Genomic DNA, 19295 nt, shown 5'->3' with positions numbered 1-19295 from the left:
TCATCATCATCATCATCATCATCATCATCATTTTGTTCTGTAGCAGCTTTTCAGTTGCTGTAGTTTCATTTGACAGTTCTTGCTTCTATTTTTGGCAAAACTGCTTTTTCATTTAAGAATTAATGACCTATGTCAATACTTTAAAATGTTTATCTTGTTTTCTTCTAGTGGTTCTATATTTTAATATTATTAGTTAAGACCTTTCAGCTTCCAGGATTTGGTTTGTTTAGGATAAGATAGAACAATCTGCTTTTAAAGATACATGCTTTTCATTATATGTAGAACCTAGATTTAGCATACAAACTTCTAAGTAAATAAGTTGTGTAGTATACAAGTGTATTCAAATGTGTTCAGTGAAATATGATAGATTCAAAGAGCAAATGGTGCACATCTTCAGAAAGGCAAAGTCAAATTTGAGCAAAATCAAACACAAAGAATCAGGTATTGAAAGCAGTGAGGTGGGGTCAAGGGAAAGGAGGAAGACAAGCAAACAGGAGAAATGGGAGAATGCACACAAGAATCCAACATGAATTCTACAAATTAAGAAAAGTAAGAGAAGGGGTAGGTGAGGAAGAGATGGAAGAAATCCATTAATATCAAGATACACACTATTCATAAACTGCTTTGTTAAATGGCAAATCCTTGGCACAACTACTTAAAAATTTTACCAAAGAAAAAAAGGGGGAAATCTGCTTATAGTCTTCTACATGTAAATATCTGGTTTTCTTAATATTTTATGCAAAGACCTTTGTCTTCTCTACAACATATGTTTCCATTTTTGCCAAGAAACACATGACTATACGTGTATTGGCTTATTTTTGTGACATCTCTTCTATCCAAACAGAATGTTGGTGTTTTAAAAAACATTGCTTCCCTTTACATCTCAGAGTTTATATGTGCCAAGCAAGCACTATACCATTGAGCGAATTCCTCAGCTCACCTGGTTTGTATTTTGAAGACAGATATCTGTGAGATCCACACATTATTAAACAAATTTCCTAATACATGTTTCAAAATAACCAATAGTGTATTGTACATACACATATTGACTTGGAAGATAAAGGAGAATCTAGAGTGTTCAAACTAGTGGAAAATATTCATTACTGACATAGGTGATTTCCATTTCCAGGAGCCAAAGAAGAAAATATTATTTGAAATTCTTTTTTGAGTTATACACTGTGAAGGTGGGAAACAATGGAACTTGTATTTGGTTCATAATATAGAACCAATTGTGTTTAGTCCATGTCTGATTTAACAGGTTCTGAAATATCCCACTTGAAGTATACAGAGATTTCCAAGCCTGGTTGCTCACAGCTTTAATCCTAACTACTCAAGGAGACTGAGATCTGAGGCTCACAGCTCAACTCCAGGCCACACAGGAAAGCCTATGAGACTCTCATCTCCAAAAGCCAGTAGTGGAGCGGTGATTCTAGTGGTAGAGCACTGGCCTTGAGCAAAAAAGTCCAGGGACAGCTCTCAGTGCCTTAGTGCAAGCCATAGGAACGTCACACAAAATAAATTAAAAACAATGAAATATTCAATGACAATGCTCAATGTATATATATGAACATGAAGCTAGATAACTCAGGGTGGGGGTGGGTGGTATGAGGATAGATGCAGGGGAAAATGATGGAAGGTGTAACCATGGTTAGGATGGATTGTACTTACAATCTGACTTGTGGAATTGAAACTCCTTTGTAAAAAAAAGTTAACAAAATGTGATTTGTTTTTATAGATGTTATGGTGAGTTGAAAACACTTTGTACAACTATTGAAAGATAATAAAGAATAAAATTTTTAAATGTCAAAATAATTATTTTTTAAAAATTGGTTGTGGGTGCTATCCCTCAACTATTCAGCTCAAGGAGAGCGCTCTACCACTTGAGTCACAGCACCACTTCTGGTTTTCTGGTGGTTTATTGGAGATGAGTCTCATGAATGTTTCTGCCTGGGATGGCTTTGAACCACAATCCTCAGATCTTAGCATCCTGAGTAGCTAGGATGACAGGAGTGAGCCACTGGTGCCCAGCAATAATAACTTTTTAATTGAATAAAATTAGTGCCTGGTGCCTGTGGTTAACACCTGTAATCCTAGTTACTTAGGAGATTGAGTTTTAAGCCTGGTAATTCAAAGCCAGAACAGGAAGGAAAGGCTGTAAGACTCATGTCTGTGAGACCCCAAAAAGCTGGAAGTAGAGTTATAGCTCAAGCAATAAAGTGCTAGTGTTGAGCAAGAAAGTTCAAGGACAGTGCCCAGGTGCTGAGTTCAAGCTCCAAAACAAATTTTATATATATACTGAAGTGTACAAAATCCCTGCAATTTAGAAATCAACAGATGGCAATTTGTCTTCCTCTTGAAGTAAAGAAGGCCAGATCCTTCGTAGCAATTAATTCTCTCCCTTTTCTGCTCCATTGGGATTAGCAAGTCCTTAGCAATTAGAATTCTTGGACCAATTTGAATAATGATCAGCTGTGAGCATGGAGCTTCCAGGTCAGCTGGTTATAAAATCCATTCTGCATCCCTGTCCTGCAACTTGTTCCTTGTAGCCCATGGTCTGTGTGGCAGTGTGTTCTGCCAGGCTCATCAGCGGAACCTGAGGAATCCTGTGAGGTCCTGCCTTCCTGCCACCTCTGAACACTGAGCTGAGCATCTCACAGAAAGCAGAGGAGAAAACAACTAAGTGCTCTTTGGTCTCCTCCCAGCAAAGACCCAGTGCAGCCCAGTAAGTGCTACTGGACACCTGGATGGAGGAAGGGTGGAAGTGACCTGGCTTGTTCGCCATGCTGAGAGTGTAGCAGGGGTGGCTGGATGGCAGTGTTACCAGGAGGCAGAGTTTACCTCACAGCCCTGGGACATTTGTGTTCTGACTTACATCAATGGTGGGAAAAGTCCAATTACTGTTCTGTTTGCCTTCCATACTTGTTGCAAGTCATCAAAGAATGTCTCCCACCAGAGCAGGATGCAGGAGATCTATCATGCCCCCACCCCCCAAAATAATCATGATGATGATGATGATGATGATGATGATGATGATGATGATGATGATATTAACCAGGATGTAATAAACCTTTGCCTAGAGCTTCCAGACTCTCAGTTCCCTTTCTTTATGGAACAGGAAATTAAGAAAACAAATCTATATCCCTACACATTCTCTCCACGATAAAGATTAGAAAATCTTGTACATTGTCATTCTGACACATTTTAGGATAGGAGAATCAAACTTGTGTATGTGTGTGTGTGTGTGTGTGTGTGTGTGTGTGTGAGAGAGAGAGAGAGAGAGAGAGAGAGAGAGAGAGAGAGAGAGAGAGAGAGAGAGAGAAGGAGGAGGGGGGAGGGGAGAGGGGGGAGGGAGAGAGAAAGAGTGTTTGCTGGACAAGGGGTTTGATTTTAAGGCCTAGGCGACTCCCTGCGGTTAAAGTTTATATACAGAGGAGTTCCTGTGCATAAGTCAGGTAAAGAGTATGTTTCTTTGTCCCTTTACTCGCCCCTGAGCTTTTGCATGCAAGGCTGGCACTCTACCACTTGAGACACAGCTTCAATTCCATCTCTTTGCTGGCAAATTGCAGATAAGAGTCTAATGGACTTTACTACCTGGGCTGGCCTTGAACCATGATCCTCAGCTCAAACTCTTTAGCAGTTAGAATCGCATGCATGAGCCACAGGTAACCAGCTGAAAACTACATTCTTTGTAATTTTTATTATTGTTCTGATATATATATATATTCTTTGTAATTTTTATTATTGTTCTGATATATATACAAATATATATATATATATATATATATATATATATATATATATATTTGTAGATGCAGTCAGGTTTTATTCTAGGCAACAAGACCCCACCACACCTCCCACAGGGCACTTTCCTACCAATTAAATGTGATAGTTCTGTTCCTTGTGCCCTGGGCAATGCTGACCTCTGTGTCTTTCCCTTTGAGTGGTTCCAACACCATGGAAGAGCTCTGTGGGTGTCCTTGCTGTAGCACCTGCAGGAAGCATGGCCAGTATTACATGTGGAGCCACAGAAAGTGTTGACAATGGAGAGTTCAAAGTACCTGTGTGTCTTCCCATTGCTCCTAGAGTTTGAGTCCACTACTCAGGGCCATCTTTACCCCATGATTCATTCCAGGCCAATCCCTGTGAGATCTCTGTTGGGTGTTAATCTGAGTCAGACAACAGGAAACAAAGATACACACATACACACACATATATATATATATGTATATGTAAATATTTATTTATATATGCATAAATACACATGCGCACCAGGAGATTTGAGTACAAGATCTAGTCTTGTGCTGTAAAACTTCTGAAGTTTAGTGAAGTATTGAACAAGTCCCTTGGTTGGATCTCAAAGTCCCAGGATTCCATTTTGAATGTTTCTGTGACCTGTGTCACCTGTGGATGAGACTGTATGTGAGTAAACTGGTAGATTCAGATAATCTGGGACTGTAAGTTTTAGATTGCTGTAACTTTAAATTGTTTTTATTAATATATTGGCAAGATTAAGTTATATCCTTCAATGACTATCTGTTATCATCTGTACTTTTAGGTTTCCCTAGATTGCTGAGAGTTTAATTTGTATTATTTTATTGACATTGTTGTTGTTGTTTGTTGTTTTGTCAAATTCTTTCCTCCAGCTATTTTTTTTAACTTTCTGAATGTCAGAGATAGGAGATTTAATTTAATGGCAGAGTCAGGCCATATGCAAATAACATTTCCACCAGTTTCATGCCATCTTTCTGTATGCATATTTACCTAAGGTTATATGGGATGATTGGGGACCAGGGGCAGAAATGTACGCATAGGTAAAATAGCCTAAAGTCACAGATGTTCAGACATGGTCAGAGATCTTAGCAGTTGCTCTGACACTCTGTTTCCTCAAGACTGGTCTTGTGGGGGTGCTGTTGCAATAGAAGTCAGTGAGAATGGGGCATACTAGTGGGTCATGCCTATAATCCTAGCTACTCAGGAGGCTGAGATCTGAGGATGGTACTGAGGATGGCAGAGTAAAGCCAGCCTAGACAGGAAAGTCTGTGATATTCTTATCCCATTTAACCACCAAAAAGCTAGTAGTGGAGCTGTGGCTCAAGTGGTAGAATGCCAGCTTTGAGCAACAAAAGGTCAGGTACAGCACCTAGTCCTTGAGTACAAACTGCAGGTCTGGCACAAAAAGATAAAAATAAAAATGCCCCATGCTTTATTTATTTTCTGGAAGGAGCACCCTAGTGACTTTCTCCTCTTGTTTGAATAGTTTTCCTCTAACCTGTTTATCTCTGAACTTTTTTTTGTTTTGTTTTTGTTTTTGTTTTGGGGTCTGGTCGTGGGGCCTGAACTCTGGACCTGGGCGCTGTCCCTCATCTCTTCAGCTTAAGGCTAGTGCTCTACCACTTGAGCCACAGCGCCACTTCCGGCTTTTTTATTTTGCTTATGTGGTGCTGAGGAATTGAACCCAGGGCCTCAGGCATGCAAGGCAAGCGCTCTACCACTGAGCCACCTTCCCAGCCCTTTCTCTGAACTTTTTTTTTCTGCAGATTTTATCAATTACCTCCCCTGCAGTTTCTGGAAGTCCCTTGTCCCAGAGATAGGCATTATTTTTTTCTAGATGCTCTGGTCTTAACCCATGTCAGGAGAGAAGGACAGATAAAGCAGGTAGCTGTCATTGCCAATAGGCCATTTACCCCAATTCTTTTTTTTTGTGGCAGTATCAGGACTTGATCTCAGGACACTGTCCCTGAGCTTTTTTTCCCTCAAAGCTGGTGTTCTACCTCTTGATCCATAGCTCCCTTTCCTTCCTTCCTTTCCTTCCTTCTCCTTCCATCTCCTTCCTTCCTTCCTTCCTTCCTTCCTTCTTTCCTTCCTTCCTTTTTATCTTCTGTTAGTTAAGTGGAGATACGTGTCTCACAACCTTTCCCACCTGGGCTGACCTCAGATCTTAGCCTCTGAGTAGCAAGGATTACAGGTCTGAGCTATCACCAGCATCCAGCTTGGAAAAAATATTTCTTTTTTTGTTGAACAAGAGTTTTTAAATTTTATTTTATTGTAAAGATGCTTTACAGAGGGGTTACAGTTAGATTTCTTATTGAGCATTGCTACCCCCTCCCTTGTTGATCTCCCACTATCCCTTCCCTTCCCCACCTCTCTGATTCTTACCCCCCACCCTGAAGTTGTAAAGTTCATTTCCAGTATAGTGTCTTGTGGGTACCATTGTTGCTCCATGGTTTCCCTCCAAAGATAGAGACCAGATGTTTTCTTGTGTTTTTTACACTGACTATCTCAAAGTGTTTTTTTTACCCTGAGGTCTGTAAATGGAATGACATAAAAGCAAGAACATAGCATAGAAACCCAACAAAGAAGGAATTGTAAAATCAGCTGGAATGGAGAATACTAGATAATATAAAGATCCTTGTTCTAGTTTGCTTTGCATCAATAGGATGAGTTCCCACATGCAGGCAAGTTTATACTAAAGTTCATTTATTTTGCCCTTCCTTTGGTGTCTACAAATCTCATCTGTAAAGTAGTGGACCTAGGTAAACATATATGAAAGAGGAAATGTCACACGCTGACCAGGAAGATAGAGACTGGGGAACCTTAGTCCTCTCCAACTCCCTTCCTCACCTCCACCCAGTTTTACTGTCTTCTTCTTCCATTCCTCTCTCCATCCCTTCCTCCTTTCTTTTCTCTGTACTTCCTTCCCATCTCCTTCCATCTCTGTCTCACTCTTCCCCTCTCTCCTTTCCTTCCATTCTCCTCTTCCTCCTTTCCTCAATTATTTCCTTTCCTATCTTCCTTCCTCTCTCCCTCCATTTTTCTTCCTTTCTTCTCTTCTTTCTTTTCTACTCTCTTTCCCTTCTTTTACTTCCTCCTTGTTTCTCTTTCTTCCTTTCAGTCTATCTTCCTTCCCTTATTTGTTCCTCCCTACCTTCTTCAAGTCGTCCTCCCTTCCTCCCATGAAGTATTAGAGGTTTGCCACAGGGTCTCAGGCATGCTGGAGAAGCTGTGAAACAATGAGCTGCACTCCCATTTCTGAAACAATCCACAAAAGCATCCCACAGATGCAGCCTCCCCTACCACATGAATCTCTGGAAGAGAAAAATTAAAACTTAAGTTTATCATTTCAATGGTCAAGTCTGAGTAGATTCATTTTTATTTTGCATGAATGCAAATCGGTGGCATGCATACTACTTTATTTATTCCAATGATATATCCTTTTTCCAAAGGTGTTCTAGCTACATGGAGTCACAGAACTTAACAAGCATCTTGGAATTTCTCCTCCTGGGACTGACAGAGGATCCAGAACTACAGCCTATCCTCTTGGCCCTGTTCCTATCAATGTACCTGATCACCGTGCTCGGAAATCTGCTCATCATCCTGGCCGTCAGCTTTGACCCCCATCTTCACACCCCCATGTACTTCTTCCTCTCCAACCTCTCCTTGGCTGACATTGGGTTCAACAGCAGCACTGTCCTCAAGATGCTGGTGAACCTCAGGACTCATAGCAAATCCATCAGCTATGCTGGCTGCCTAATGCAAGTGGCCTTTTTTGTAATGTTCTGTTGCTTGGACAGTCTGCTTTTGGCAGTGATGGCCTATGACCGCTTGGTGGCCATCTGTCACCCTCTCCACTACTCAATCATCATGAGTCCCCGCCTCTGTGGTATGTTGGTCCTTCTGTCATTGTTCCTCAGTCTTTTGGACTCTGTGCTACACTGCTTGATGGTGTCACAAGTTACCTTCTGTACAAATATAGAAATTCCCAATTTCTTCTGTGAGCCTCCTCAACTAGTTAAGCTTGCATGTGATTATACTTCCACCAAAAATATATTCATCTTTCTCTTTGCTGCAGTCTTTGGTGGTCTTCCAGTCTTGGGGATCCTGTACTCTTATGCTCGCATTGTATCTTCTATTCTTGGAGTCCCATCAGCCAGTGGGAAATATAAAGCCTTCTCCACCTGTGGCTCTCACCTCTCAGTTGTGTGCTTGTTCTATGGGACAGCCCTGGGTGCGTACTGCAGTTCAGTTTTTTCAGATGCTCCAAGGAAAGTGATGGTGGCCTCTGTAGTGTACACCACAGTCACCCCTATGCTGAACCCCTTTGTCTATAGTTTAAGGAACAGGGACATCAAGAGCGCCCTCCGTAGACTGGTGAGAGTGGCAGCCTAAAACATAACACACACACACACACACACACACACACACACACACACACACACACACACACACACACACACACACACACACACACACACGGGCCATGTTGTTTAGGTTTGTGATTCAGGAAAGTCTGCAAAGCCAAGCCTTAGATTTGGAAGGACACTTGTGAGTTTTGGTGATGATGATGATGTTCCATGTGTGAGCCTTGCTTCATTGTAGAACTTTTGTAGTTTGGATCTTAAATGTTTTCTGAAGTCTAACATGTTGAATGTTTGATCTGTAATCTATAGTTCTATGCAGAGGTGGTGGAAGTTTTTGGAGATGGGGCCTTATGAGAGGACGTTAGGTCATTAGTGGAGTAACTTTAAAGAAAACATAGTAAACCCTGTGTCTTTCTCTTTCTACCTGTGCTTTATTGTCATTTGTCAACATGGTGTTACCATCATCTTTGTTTCCTCTTCTTTCTTTCTTCCTTTCTTCTTTCCTTCCTTCCTGTCCTTGCTTATTTTTCTCTTTCCTTCTTTCTTTCCTTTCTTTTTTTTTCTTCCCCACTTGGGTTGGCTTTGAACTGTAATCCTCCAGATTTCACCCTTGTAAGCAGCTATGGTTACAAGCTGAGCCACCAGTCTTCAACCAAAGTTCTTTTTGGTCAAGACATTTCTTCACAGAACACTTCCTTCCTGTTCTTTATGCTATTTATTTTTCTTTTCCTTATCCAAACACCTTTCCCTAATTTCCCTTGTCTGATTTGTCCATTCAGCCTTTTGTCATCCTTTCAGTAGTGAGCAGTGACCATCACCATTTATTTACTTATTTCCTTCTCCCCTAAGTTGGTGGTGTGTTTGCTTTTTTCCCATTGATGATTCTATGTTGCTCTTTTTGGTTAGAACTTTCATCTTTCAACTATTACCAATCAAATGCAGAGCAATGACTGCATGAATGTAATTAGTATGCTTTTCTCTTTTCTTGATCAATACCTCAATAAATGATCACTTGGTGAATCAAGGTATTTTGTGAACTTGTGTGACTGAAGATTGCCAAATGTGCTCAAAAAGCAAAGGTCATTGTCGTGATATCTCTTTCTCAGTTTACCTCTCAAGTACAGATTATGATAGCCTATTTTCAGTTACTGTGTGGCTATACTTTTGTGTGTGGATTGCACGAATCATGAATAAATTTAGCATTATGCTTTTTTCATTTTCCAAAGAAAACAAAAGACCATGTCAACTCTTTATCTTTCTTCATTTCTCTTCTTTTCTATATGTTATTTATTGTAAAAATACTGTACATTACATGAGTAACGTAATGAATACATTTCCTATCAAGTACTGTTGCCTCCTCCTTTGTTTTTCCCCTACCATCCTTTCCCTCCCCACCTTCCGAACTACTCTCTCCCTCCCACCACTACTTAAAAAGTTCATTTTCAACATAGTGTTTTGTACATCTCATTGCTACAATGGGTCAATCTGTATCCCTCTTCAAGCATTTTGTTTTTTCCGTTCCCTCCCCAAAGTAGAAAAGTGTATATACAAGATGCAGTACACCAGAATCAAATACAGTGAAAACAGGGGCTATACCATGGGGGAAGAACATACAAAAGAATCAACAAAATCTCATAGTAAATAAGTACCCTATTTTCTTGATCTTTTCATCTATTAAGGGGCATCTGGGTTGGTTCAATATCTTAGCTATGGTAAATAATGCTGCGATAAACATCGTTGTGCTGGAAACTGTTCTGAAGAGAAAATAAGAATATCCAATAGACACTGAAGAAATGCTCAACTTCTCTAGCCATAAAAGAAATGCAAATCAAAACAACATTCAGATTCTACCTCACCCCAGTTAAAATGGCTATAGATATCTAATAACAACAGATGCTGGAGGGGATGTGGCCAAAAGGGTACCAACTCTACTGCATTGTTGATGGGAATTTATACTTGTTCAATCACTTTGGAAAGCAGTTTGAAAGTTTCTCAAAAGTCTCCACATACAGGTCCCCTATGACTCAGCAATCACACTTTTGGGCATTTATTCAAATGATCACAAATAAGAACCTTTGGCATATAGGAATAGCAATGCCAAGAGGAATGCTTATAGCTATGAACATGTACATTAAAAATCAGGGAGAGCATAGGGCACTAGTGTCTCCCCCTGTAGCCTTAGCTAATTAAAAAAGTGAGAATTGAGTGTCTCAGTTTGAAGCCACCCTGAGCAGGAAAACCCATAAGACTCTTATCTCTAATTGTCACAAAACCAGGAAGGGGAGCTGAGGCTCAAGTGGTAAAACACTAGCCTTGAGAGGAAAAAAAGCTAAAGTATAGCATGCAGGTCCTGAGTTCATGCCCCAGGACTAGCACATAAAAATTTATAGAGACAGCTCAACTAAATATTCTAATGACATACCACAAATGCTTAGAAAAACAAGTATAAGTAAAACCCAAAGTGAGTAGATCAAAAGAAATAATGATGCTTAAGGCAGAAATGAATAAAATGTAAACCAAAACAATACAGAAAATCAACAAAAAAAATTGTTCCTAAGAAAAGATAAACGCTGCTGGGCATCAGTGGCTCATGCCTGTAATCCTAGCTACTCAGGAGGATAAGATCTGAGGATTGTGGTTCAAGCCAGCCCAGGCAGGAAAGGCTGTGATATCCAATACACCACTCAAAACTGGAAGTGGTGCTGTGGCTCAAGTGGTAGAGCGCTCAGAGATGAGGGATAGAGCCCAGGTCCAGAGTTCAAGCCCCATGACTGACCAAAAAAATAAAATAAAATAAACCCTTAAATAAATTTATCAAAAGAAGGAGAAGATCTACATTAATAAAATTAGAGATTTGAGCTCCCAGGTTTTCCATTGGTCATTTGGAGCTGGGCAATAGTGGTTCATACCTATAATCTTAGCTACTCAGGAGTCTGAAATCTGAGGATCAGGGTTCAAAACCATCTCAGGAAGGAAATTCTTAAGACTCTTATCTCCAATTAACCAGTAAAAAATTCACACATAAAGCTGTGTTTTGAGCAAAAAAAAAAAAAATCAGGAATATCACCTGGCCCTGAATTTAAGCCCTAAAAAGTATTGGCAATGACCAAGGTATGTAGTCAAACAAAATGTTCACTGGCAGGGTGTATATATATATATATATATATATATATATATATATATATATATATATATATATATATATATAATATAGCAGGAGGATTGAAGATTTCAGTCAGCATGGGAAAAGACAAGTCTCCAAAAATCAAAACAAAAGAAATGGGAACCGGAGCATAACTCAGGTGGTAGAATGCTTGCCTGGCATGTATGAAGCCCTGTGTTTATGTATGAAGCCCATTATTTAAAAATAATCTTATACGTTAATACTTCTGCTGATGTTTTTTTAGATTTACCCACTACTTCACCTACAATATCTGAACTTAGACAAACTAATTTGAAAAAGAAGTAAATTGTAAAGAATGAAAGTAATGTAATTTTAAAATATTTTCGTTGTTATTATAAAGGTGATTGCAAAAGTGTTACAGTAACTAAGTGAGGTAAAGATTACATTTCTTCCATTTCTCTCCCCATCTTTCCCTCCGGTTCCACAGGCTGTTACTTGAATTTTTTTTAAAGTATCGGTAATACTTGGCATTTGAAATTGTCTCTAAAGATCTCTCAACGTTTCAAAAGAAAGATGGCTTCTCCCCCCAAAATTATTTTTCTGGAATTTGCTTCTTGTTGTTTTTTCTGGAATTTGCTTCTTATTGTTTTTTTTTGTCTTATTTTGTTTGTTTGTTTTGTAGGTCATGGGGTCTGAACTCTGGGTTTGGGTGCAGCTCTTCAGCTCAAATCTAGTACTCTACCACTTGAGCCACAGTGCCACTTCTGGCTTTTTCTGCTTATGTGGTTAGATTCCCAGGGCCTCATGCATGTAAGAGAAGCACTCTAATACTGAGCCACCTTACTAGCCCTGGCTTCTTGTTGAAAAATCAACCTTTCCTTGGGGAAACTTTTTGTGATCTTGGGGACATTTTTTTTTTCCTTTGAGAAAATAAATCTATGCAGTTGTTTAGATCTTCAGTTACTCTGTTGAGTTTTTGCCAAGTTGATCTATCTAGTGGGGATAGAGGTGTGTTAAAGTCCCCAACAATTAACGTCTTTGGATCTATGTGAGACTTGAGGGAAAGTAGTGTTTCTTGGATAAATTTGGGCGCTCCATTGTTTGGTGAATAGATATTTAGAATTGTAATATCCTCCTGAAGGAGAGATCCCTTAATTAGTATGTAGCAACTTTCTTTATCTCTTCTCACTAATTTTAATTTGAAGTCTATCTTATCTGATATTAGGATTGCAACTCCCGCTGTTTATGGGGGCCATTTGCTTGGTAGATTTTGTTCCAGTCTTTCACTTTCAAAATGTGTTTGTTTTCATGGGCAAGGTGTGACTCCTGAAGGCAACAGATAGAAGGATCTTGCTTTATAATCCAACTAGACAGTCTATGTCACCTAATTGGAGAGTTAAGTCCATTAATGTTGAGAGATAGGACTGAGAGGTGTTTGGTAGTTCCTGCCATTTTATCCACCTTCTTGGGGGTTGCGGCAACTGGGTTCTTCCTATGGTTCTTGGATTCTCAGTTTGGGTGTGGTTTCTTGGCCTTCATTGTGGTTTTGTTGGTTTTCTATGTGTAGGACATCTTTAAGTATCTTTCGTAGGGCTGGTTTGGTGGAGATATATTGTTTCAGTTTTTCTTTACTATGGAAGGTTTTTATTTGACCTTTGGTTAAGGAGAGCTTAGCTGGGTACAGTATTCTTGGTTAATAGTTGTTTGTCTTTACGGCATGGCATACATCATTCCAGGATCTTCTTGCTTTAATTGTCTCTGCTGAGAAATCTGAGGTGATTCTAATTGGTTTCCCTAAAGAAACATATGTCCCATGGTTTCCCTTATTTGCAATAACTAGTATATGTCTGAGACAAGTAGAAATGGTCAGATAAGTTGATGTTAGGTGAAATGAACCCCAAGATAAGGTTTCAAATGTTTTTTCTTTCTTGCAATTGTTTCTAACATATTTATAAGATGATTTCTTTGTTGCTTTGTATGTCCTTCCCCCACGGTATAAAGGTGATGAGAAGAAACTTTATTCTGGACATCACATATTTGGTGCCTTTTGTCTTTCATCCTCTGTTTCTCATGACACTGGTTTTCCAAATCAAATCTGATTCCAGCTCACAATGTGATAGGATGAACTCATATTTTATTCTTTCAGCCTAGCATTTTCCTTCCTTCCTTCATTCCTTTTTTCTTTCTTCCTCCTTCTCTCTCTTCTTTTCTTCCTTACTTCCTTTCTTCTTTTCTTTCTTCCTTCCCCTGATTAAAAACAATCCATCCCTCTTTGTCAACTCAAAAATTCCTATTTCAGAGAAGGCTGTCCTAAATACTTTCACAAAATAAATTGTTCATTCATAATATTTTTAACTCATTAACATTTCCAGAAATTCATAATATTCACCATTTTGCTAACATTTGGACATAAACATTTATATATATGGACAGAGATCTAAGATAGATAGATAGATAGATAGATAGATAGATAGATAGATAGATAGATAGATAGATAGATAGATAGATAGATATCTGCTGTTAATATTTCTAGGATTATAAGGATTTCAGAAAATGTTTATAGCAGGGTGCTGATGGCTCCAACTTGTAATCTTAGTTCGTTCAAGAGTCTTGAGATCCAGAGGATCAGAGTTCAAAAGCAGCTCATGGAAAAAATAAAATAAAATATATGTACAAGACTTCATCTCCAAACTAACCAGTATAAGGCTGTGTTGGAAGTAGTGTGGAAAAGTGATAAAAAGGGCCATGTGAGCAAGCAAACATAGTGATTAGAAGGCAACTGTGTTCAAATGAACAAAAAAGATTATGTAGTATTTGAATATTTGTAATCAAATCATCCATGGTGTATTTGGGACATTAATTCTCCTGATTTTCATGCAATATGTCCTGACACAAGTGCATGGGTATAATTCACCCATTGCATGATTTTAATTTTAATAGGAACATTCTATTATTTCCTAGCATGCAGGCATTGCCTTCTCGGAATAATTCAACTGGCAGGAATTTTGTTCAAAAAGCAGCCATAGGCATCTTTGTTAGTTACAAGAACTCGATCAAGTTAAAAGAGGTGGACCTCTTGTTTCATTTATCTTGATCGGAATGTCATCTTTGTAGCTCCATTTAAGAGGGCTGTTGGAGGAAGTGATAAGTCACTCAGGAAAATTATATTACAATGGAGGCTCATAGTGATGGCATGTCAATTTAGCACCACAGGAAACACTATAGAACAACTACATACATGAGAACATGTAACTTCATTTTCCAATCACCAACTTACGAATCCTACATGATTGGCAATGTATACTCATCCAAAAGAGTGCATATAATTTTTCTCAAGATCACAGAGGTGGCATATTTGTGCACCAAAATTATATTAAAGGAAATCTGACTGAAGAACTCCACTTTCAAATCACAGCTTTACACTGTGCTTTTTTAGACAAAATAATTGCCCTCAGAATGAGGCATTTAATAATGACAATCAGTGTTTAATAATGACAACCGTCACTTACTGAGATTCTACAAAACACAAGTATTTTAAATTAGTGTATATTAATTGTACCAATGGGTTTCTGTAAGACAGTTCCAGAGTACTTTGATCAAATTCACCTGCTTCATTACATTTATGATCTCTACCCTCTCATCCCAATTTTTAACCAGTGGATTTCATTATGATATACTCATATATTTATGCACACAAAGAGTAATTCTATCATGCCTATGCTTCAGTGCTCTCTCCTTTCCCTCACTTTCCTCCCTCTGATTACCCATAAACTGGCTTCATTTTACATTTATGCACAATTATCATTTTCATTTTGTGTCTAGATTTCACATAGGCATGAAAGCATACAATAGTTGACATTTTCCAGCTTGGCTTATTTTATTAAATATCATATCTTTGATTCTGTTTATTTTCTTACAAAGTAATTTCAGTTTTTATGGTGAAACAATACTTTTTGTGTATGTGCATATATTACATTATATATTTTTAAATTTTATTTTATCCACTCATCAGTGGTTAGACAGCTGGATTAACTGCATAGTTTGACTGTTACAGTAGAGAGTCACAGGTATTTAAAAAATAATCGACAAGAAATCATAGTATGACAGGTGTTGGTGGCTCATCCATATAATTCTAGCTACTCAGGGAGCAGAGATCTGAGGATCACAGTTAGATGCCTGGCCAGGAAGCAGTGTCTGTGAGACTCTTATATCTAATAAACCACCAAAAAAAAGCTGGAAGTAGAGCTGTGGAGTCTAGTGGTAGAGTGTTAGACTTGAGCAAAAACTTAGGGACATGGCCCAGGCCCTAAATTCAAGCCTGGGGACACACAAATACACACACACAAACATACACAAACACACACACATACAGAGTTTGAAGAAAGCTCAGTGGAATCTAATATTTCATAGAGTAAAGAAATATGATACTTTCCCCCTAAGATTACTACGATAGACCAAAGCAAAGTACCTTCATGCTCTTCTCTTCACCTTCTTAGTCCATCATATTTATTGGAAATAAGAGGATTGACCTTGACATGTTATCTCCTCCACATTCTGTGTCCAGGACACTGACTTGAGTTTTTATTGCTTTGATTTCCATTTCTCTGTTAAGTAGTGATTGATGAAACTAGAGAATTGCAAGTAAAGGCAACTAGGACATATTTCAAGTCTCTACTCTCTCAAAGATTGAAACATTCTCTTACACATTTATTTAAAAACTATATTTACACTCACACACACATTCCACACCTAAAAATTGAATCCCTTCCTTTAAGATAGAATGGCCAGAACAGAGGAAGAAGGGAAAATTGTTGTTGTTTTTCTGGTGAAGTTATTTCCACATAGGAATCTATGACATGCATTTATTTTCCCCCAGGAGACACTCTTTCTTTGGTTTGATTTAAAAGTCATGAGATGTTCCCAAAGGATTACAAGGACATCAGGAACCTTCTAGAAGGTTTTAAGGAGCTTACATCACCACTTGTGACTTCTCTTTTTAAACTCCTTATTCCATTTCAGTTTCATTAATTTTACTGTGTACATCGTTTGTACAATGTACATTGTTGTACAAACGATGTACACAGTATAATCAAATACAACCTCATGATATTCATTAAAAATGAAACTCATACCCCTACACTTTCATTTTGGTATTACCTCATTGCTTTGGAGAGTTTATATAATCTTGATATTTTGATTTCCGCATTGCTATGTCTCTGTATCTGTCTCTCTCTCTGTCTGTCTCTCTCCTCAACCTAACTAAAATACAGTCTCTCTCCTTTAAAGAAAAAGAACTTTATATCTCAGGGGAAATGAATGATCTTACTAAGTTCAAATCCTTCACTGTAACAATAAAGGGAAAAAATCATTAGACAAATAAAATTTTGCCTCTTACCAAAATTTTCTTTGAGGAGATGAAACTCAGACAGCTTTGTCTTCTACCCTAAGGGAGAGGACTGCTTACATACTAATGAGGACAGAACAATTTCTTGAATGCAATGCTCCCATATTTGAATAATTCCCAAAGGTCTTAGAAACGTTAAATAAGTTCCCAGAATCACCCAGACAAACCGCCAGGGAGCTCCTGGATACAGAGGTGAATATTTTCCTGACTGGAGCTTCTCCCTGTATCATATAGGGAAAAGCCATGGTAGGTAGAAAAAACCAGGCCCAGAAGGAGTTTCCCATGATGCAATATGAAAGTGAGATTTACTGTTGATGCCAGGATTAATTGGGTCATGATAGAACAGAAGGAGATGATTGGAAGGGAAATCTTTGTCAAATTGAAGCACTAGGGACACAAAGAGAACAATGTTGCTCCAAGTGTTATCTGCAAATCTGTAGGATTACATGAACTGAAAGCTTCTTAACCTTCAAATCCTTGGCTTCCAGTCCACAACTACCAAATCATTTATTTAGTGATCTCACCCAGACATTTGCCTTTAATAAGCAAAATTTTCCCCCTACGTGGTTAACATTTGGAAACAACTGTTTTAAAGGATTACTTACAAGTATTTTAAGGGATTAGTTAGGGCTGTGTGTTGACAGAAATCAGGGTTTTCTACCTCCAAAAGCCTACAAACACATCCAGAAAAATCACAATATGTTGATTTTTTTAGTTCATATTTCCCCCATATTTTTATCTCATACATTTATTTCTGAAGTTTTCTTATACATGTATTTTTGGAATATGTTATATTCTCCATTGACTCTTGAAATGTTCTTGGTCATAATTCTTCACATGTTTTTAAACCATCATTTTTAGTGCCTCAATTTAACGTGATTGTCTCATTGTAAAATTTGACTTTATTTATGTCTTTACATTTTTCTAGTTTGGGAGTGTGTGTGGCATACACACATACAGATCTACACAGCATGTTTGAAGCAGGTGCATAATTTATTAAACTCATTTTGGATTCTAGTGGACTTTGTTTCATGTATTTATATGGTCAGTTAATATAAATAGGTAGTCATAATTGGATCATAATTTAACTTACCAGAAGCAGTATGACTCCCTCACGGAATCTTGTTTCAACATATTGACAAAAATGACTTTAATCTTTCCCTCAGCTTGAACAAACTTTATTTTTTGAACCTCCTGTCTGTCTCACTTCATTGTTCTTGAAGATAATTGATAATGCCTGAAATACTAGGCATGAAACCCAGGATAGGGAATATTCCATGTTATTTAACATGTATTTGATATCTGGATATTGTGGGTATTTGAAATTCCTTAGATGTATCAAAATATCCCATTGTATGCTATAAATATGTATAAATGTTGTGTGTCAGCAGTTTTAAGGGAAAACAACTCATATATATGTGATATATATGCATATATACATATATATACATATACATATATATGTCATACAATAGACAACAGGCACATTAAAATGTTCAGTATCACTAATATCTGAGTAATGCTCTGTTATCTGTGCAATACACTGGTATATTCTAGGTAATTCATTAATATCTGGGTAATGCACTAATATACTTGAATAATTCACTAACACCTGGGTACTACACTAATATACCTGAATAATTCAACAATACCTGTGCAATGCATTAATCAATTGTATCTAGTAATGAACTATTGCCTGCGTAGTGCTCTAATTAATATCTAGTTAATTCACTAATGTTTGAGCAGTGCACACTACAATGTAATACATTAAATCCACAATAAAATGCTACTTTGTTAGGATAAACACTAGGTATTGTGGTCAGGCCATAGGTGAAAGAGAGCATTTGCATGTTTTTGGCAGAAATGTGCAGCTATTGTGGAAAGTCATATGATAACAATATGCGTCAACTATGTCCCTTATGTCAATTATGTTGATCTACATGTCTCTCCCTATTATACTGGCAGCACGACTCACAGCCTAGCAGATAAAGAAAAGATACTATATATACCCAAAGGAATACCACATACCTTAACAAAAGAAGAACCTTCTGTATTTACTACCACATGAATTCAATTGGAGCACATCACGTTAAAAGAAGAGAGCTGGGGTTGTGGCTTAGTGGTAGAGTGCTTGCCTAGCATGAATGAAGCCCTGGGTTTGATTCCTCAATACCACATGCACAGAAAAAGCTGGAAGTGGGGACTGTGGCTCAAGGGGTGGAGTGCTACCTTTGAGCACTGTGTAGACCCTGAGTTCAAGCCCCAAGACTGGCAAAAATAAAATAAAAATAAAAGTAAATGAAAGAAGGGAGAGAGTCACAGAAAAAAGAAACACTACAGGAACTCATTTAATAGTGTAATCACAAAATCTCCTTCTCATTGATTCACAAGAAAATAAATAGCAGCTACTAAAGTCCATAGAATAGTATTAGGCAAATGTCCATAAAAAGGACATAGAAGCTTTGTTAGACAGGATGAATCAAACTTCAAGAGATCTTTCAAACAATTTTTAGTTAATAAGAGTAAATTATGACTGAAAAATGCAGATATCCCATAAATAGGGTGGGATGAATGTTTTTATTGCATACATCTGGTAGGGGGCAAATAGTGAAGATGTAAATAGTCACCA

At 38.0% G+C, this 19295-nt stretch overlaps 1 protein-coding gene across 1 annotated transcript; it reads left to right on the top strand.

The window, feature by feature from the left end:
• Positions 1-2702: 2702 nt before the first annotated feature.
• Positions 2703-8166, top strand: LOC138813428 (olfactory receptor 7E24-like). Its single transcript, XM_070001851.1, has 2 exons — positions 2703-2722; positions 7224-8166. The coding sequence occupies exon 2, from the start codon at positions 7237-7239 to the stop codon at positions 8164-8166; it is 930 nt and encodes a 309-aa protein (XP_069857952.1). The 5' UTR covers positions 2703-2722; positions 7224-7236.
• Positions 8167-19295: the final 11129 nt, after the last annotated feature.

The sequence above is a fragment of the Dipodomys merriami genome, unplaced genomic scaffold, assembly GCF_024711535.1.
Source record: "Dipodomys merriami isolate MVZ:Mamm:240054 unplaced genomic scaffold, mDipMer1.0.p SCAF_6, whole genome shotgun sequence".
In the NCBI taxonomy this organism is placed as follows: domain Eukaryota; kingdom Metazoa; phylum Chordata; class Mammalia; order Rodentia; family Heteromyidae; genus Dipodomys; species Dipodomys merriami.
Note: the sequence above shows the minus strand (reverse complement) of the source record. Positions and strands in the feature narration are given on the sequence as shown.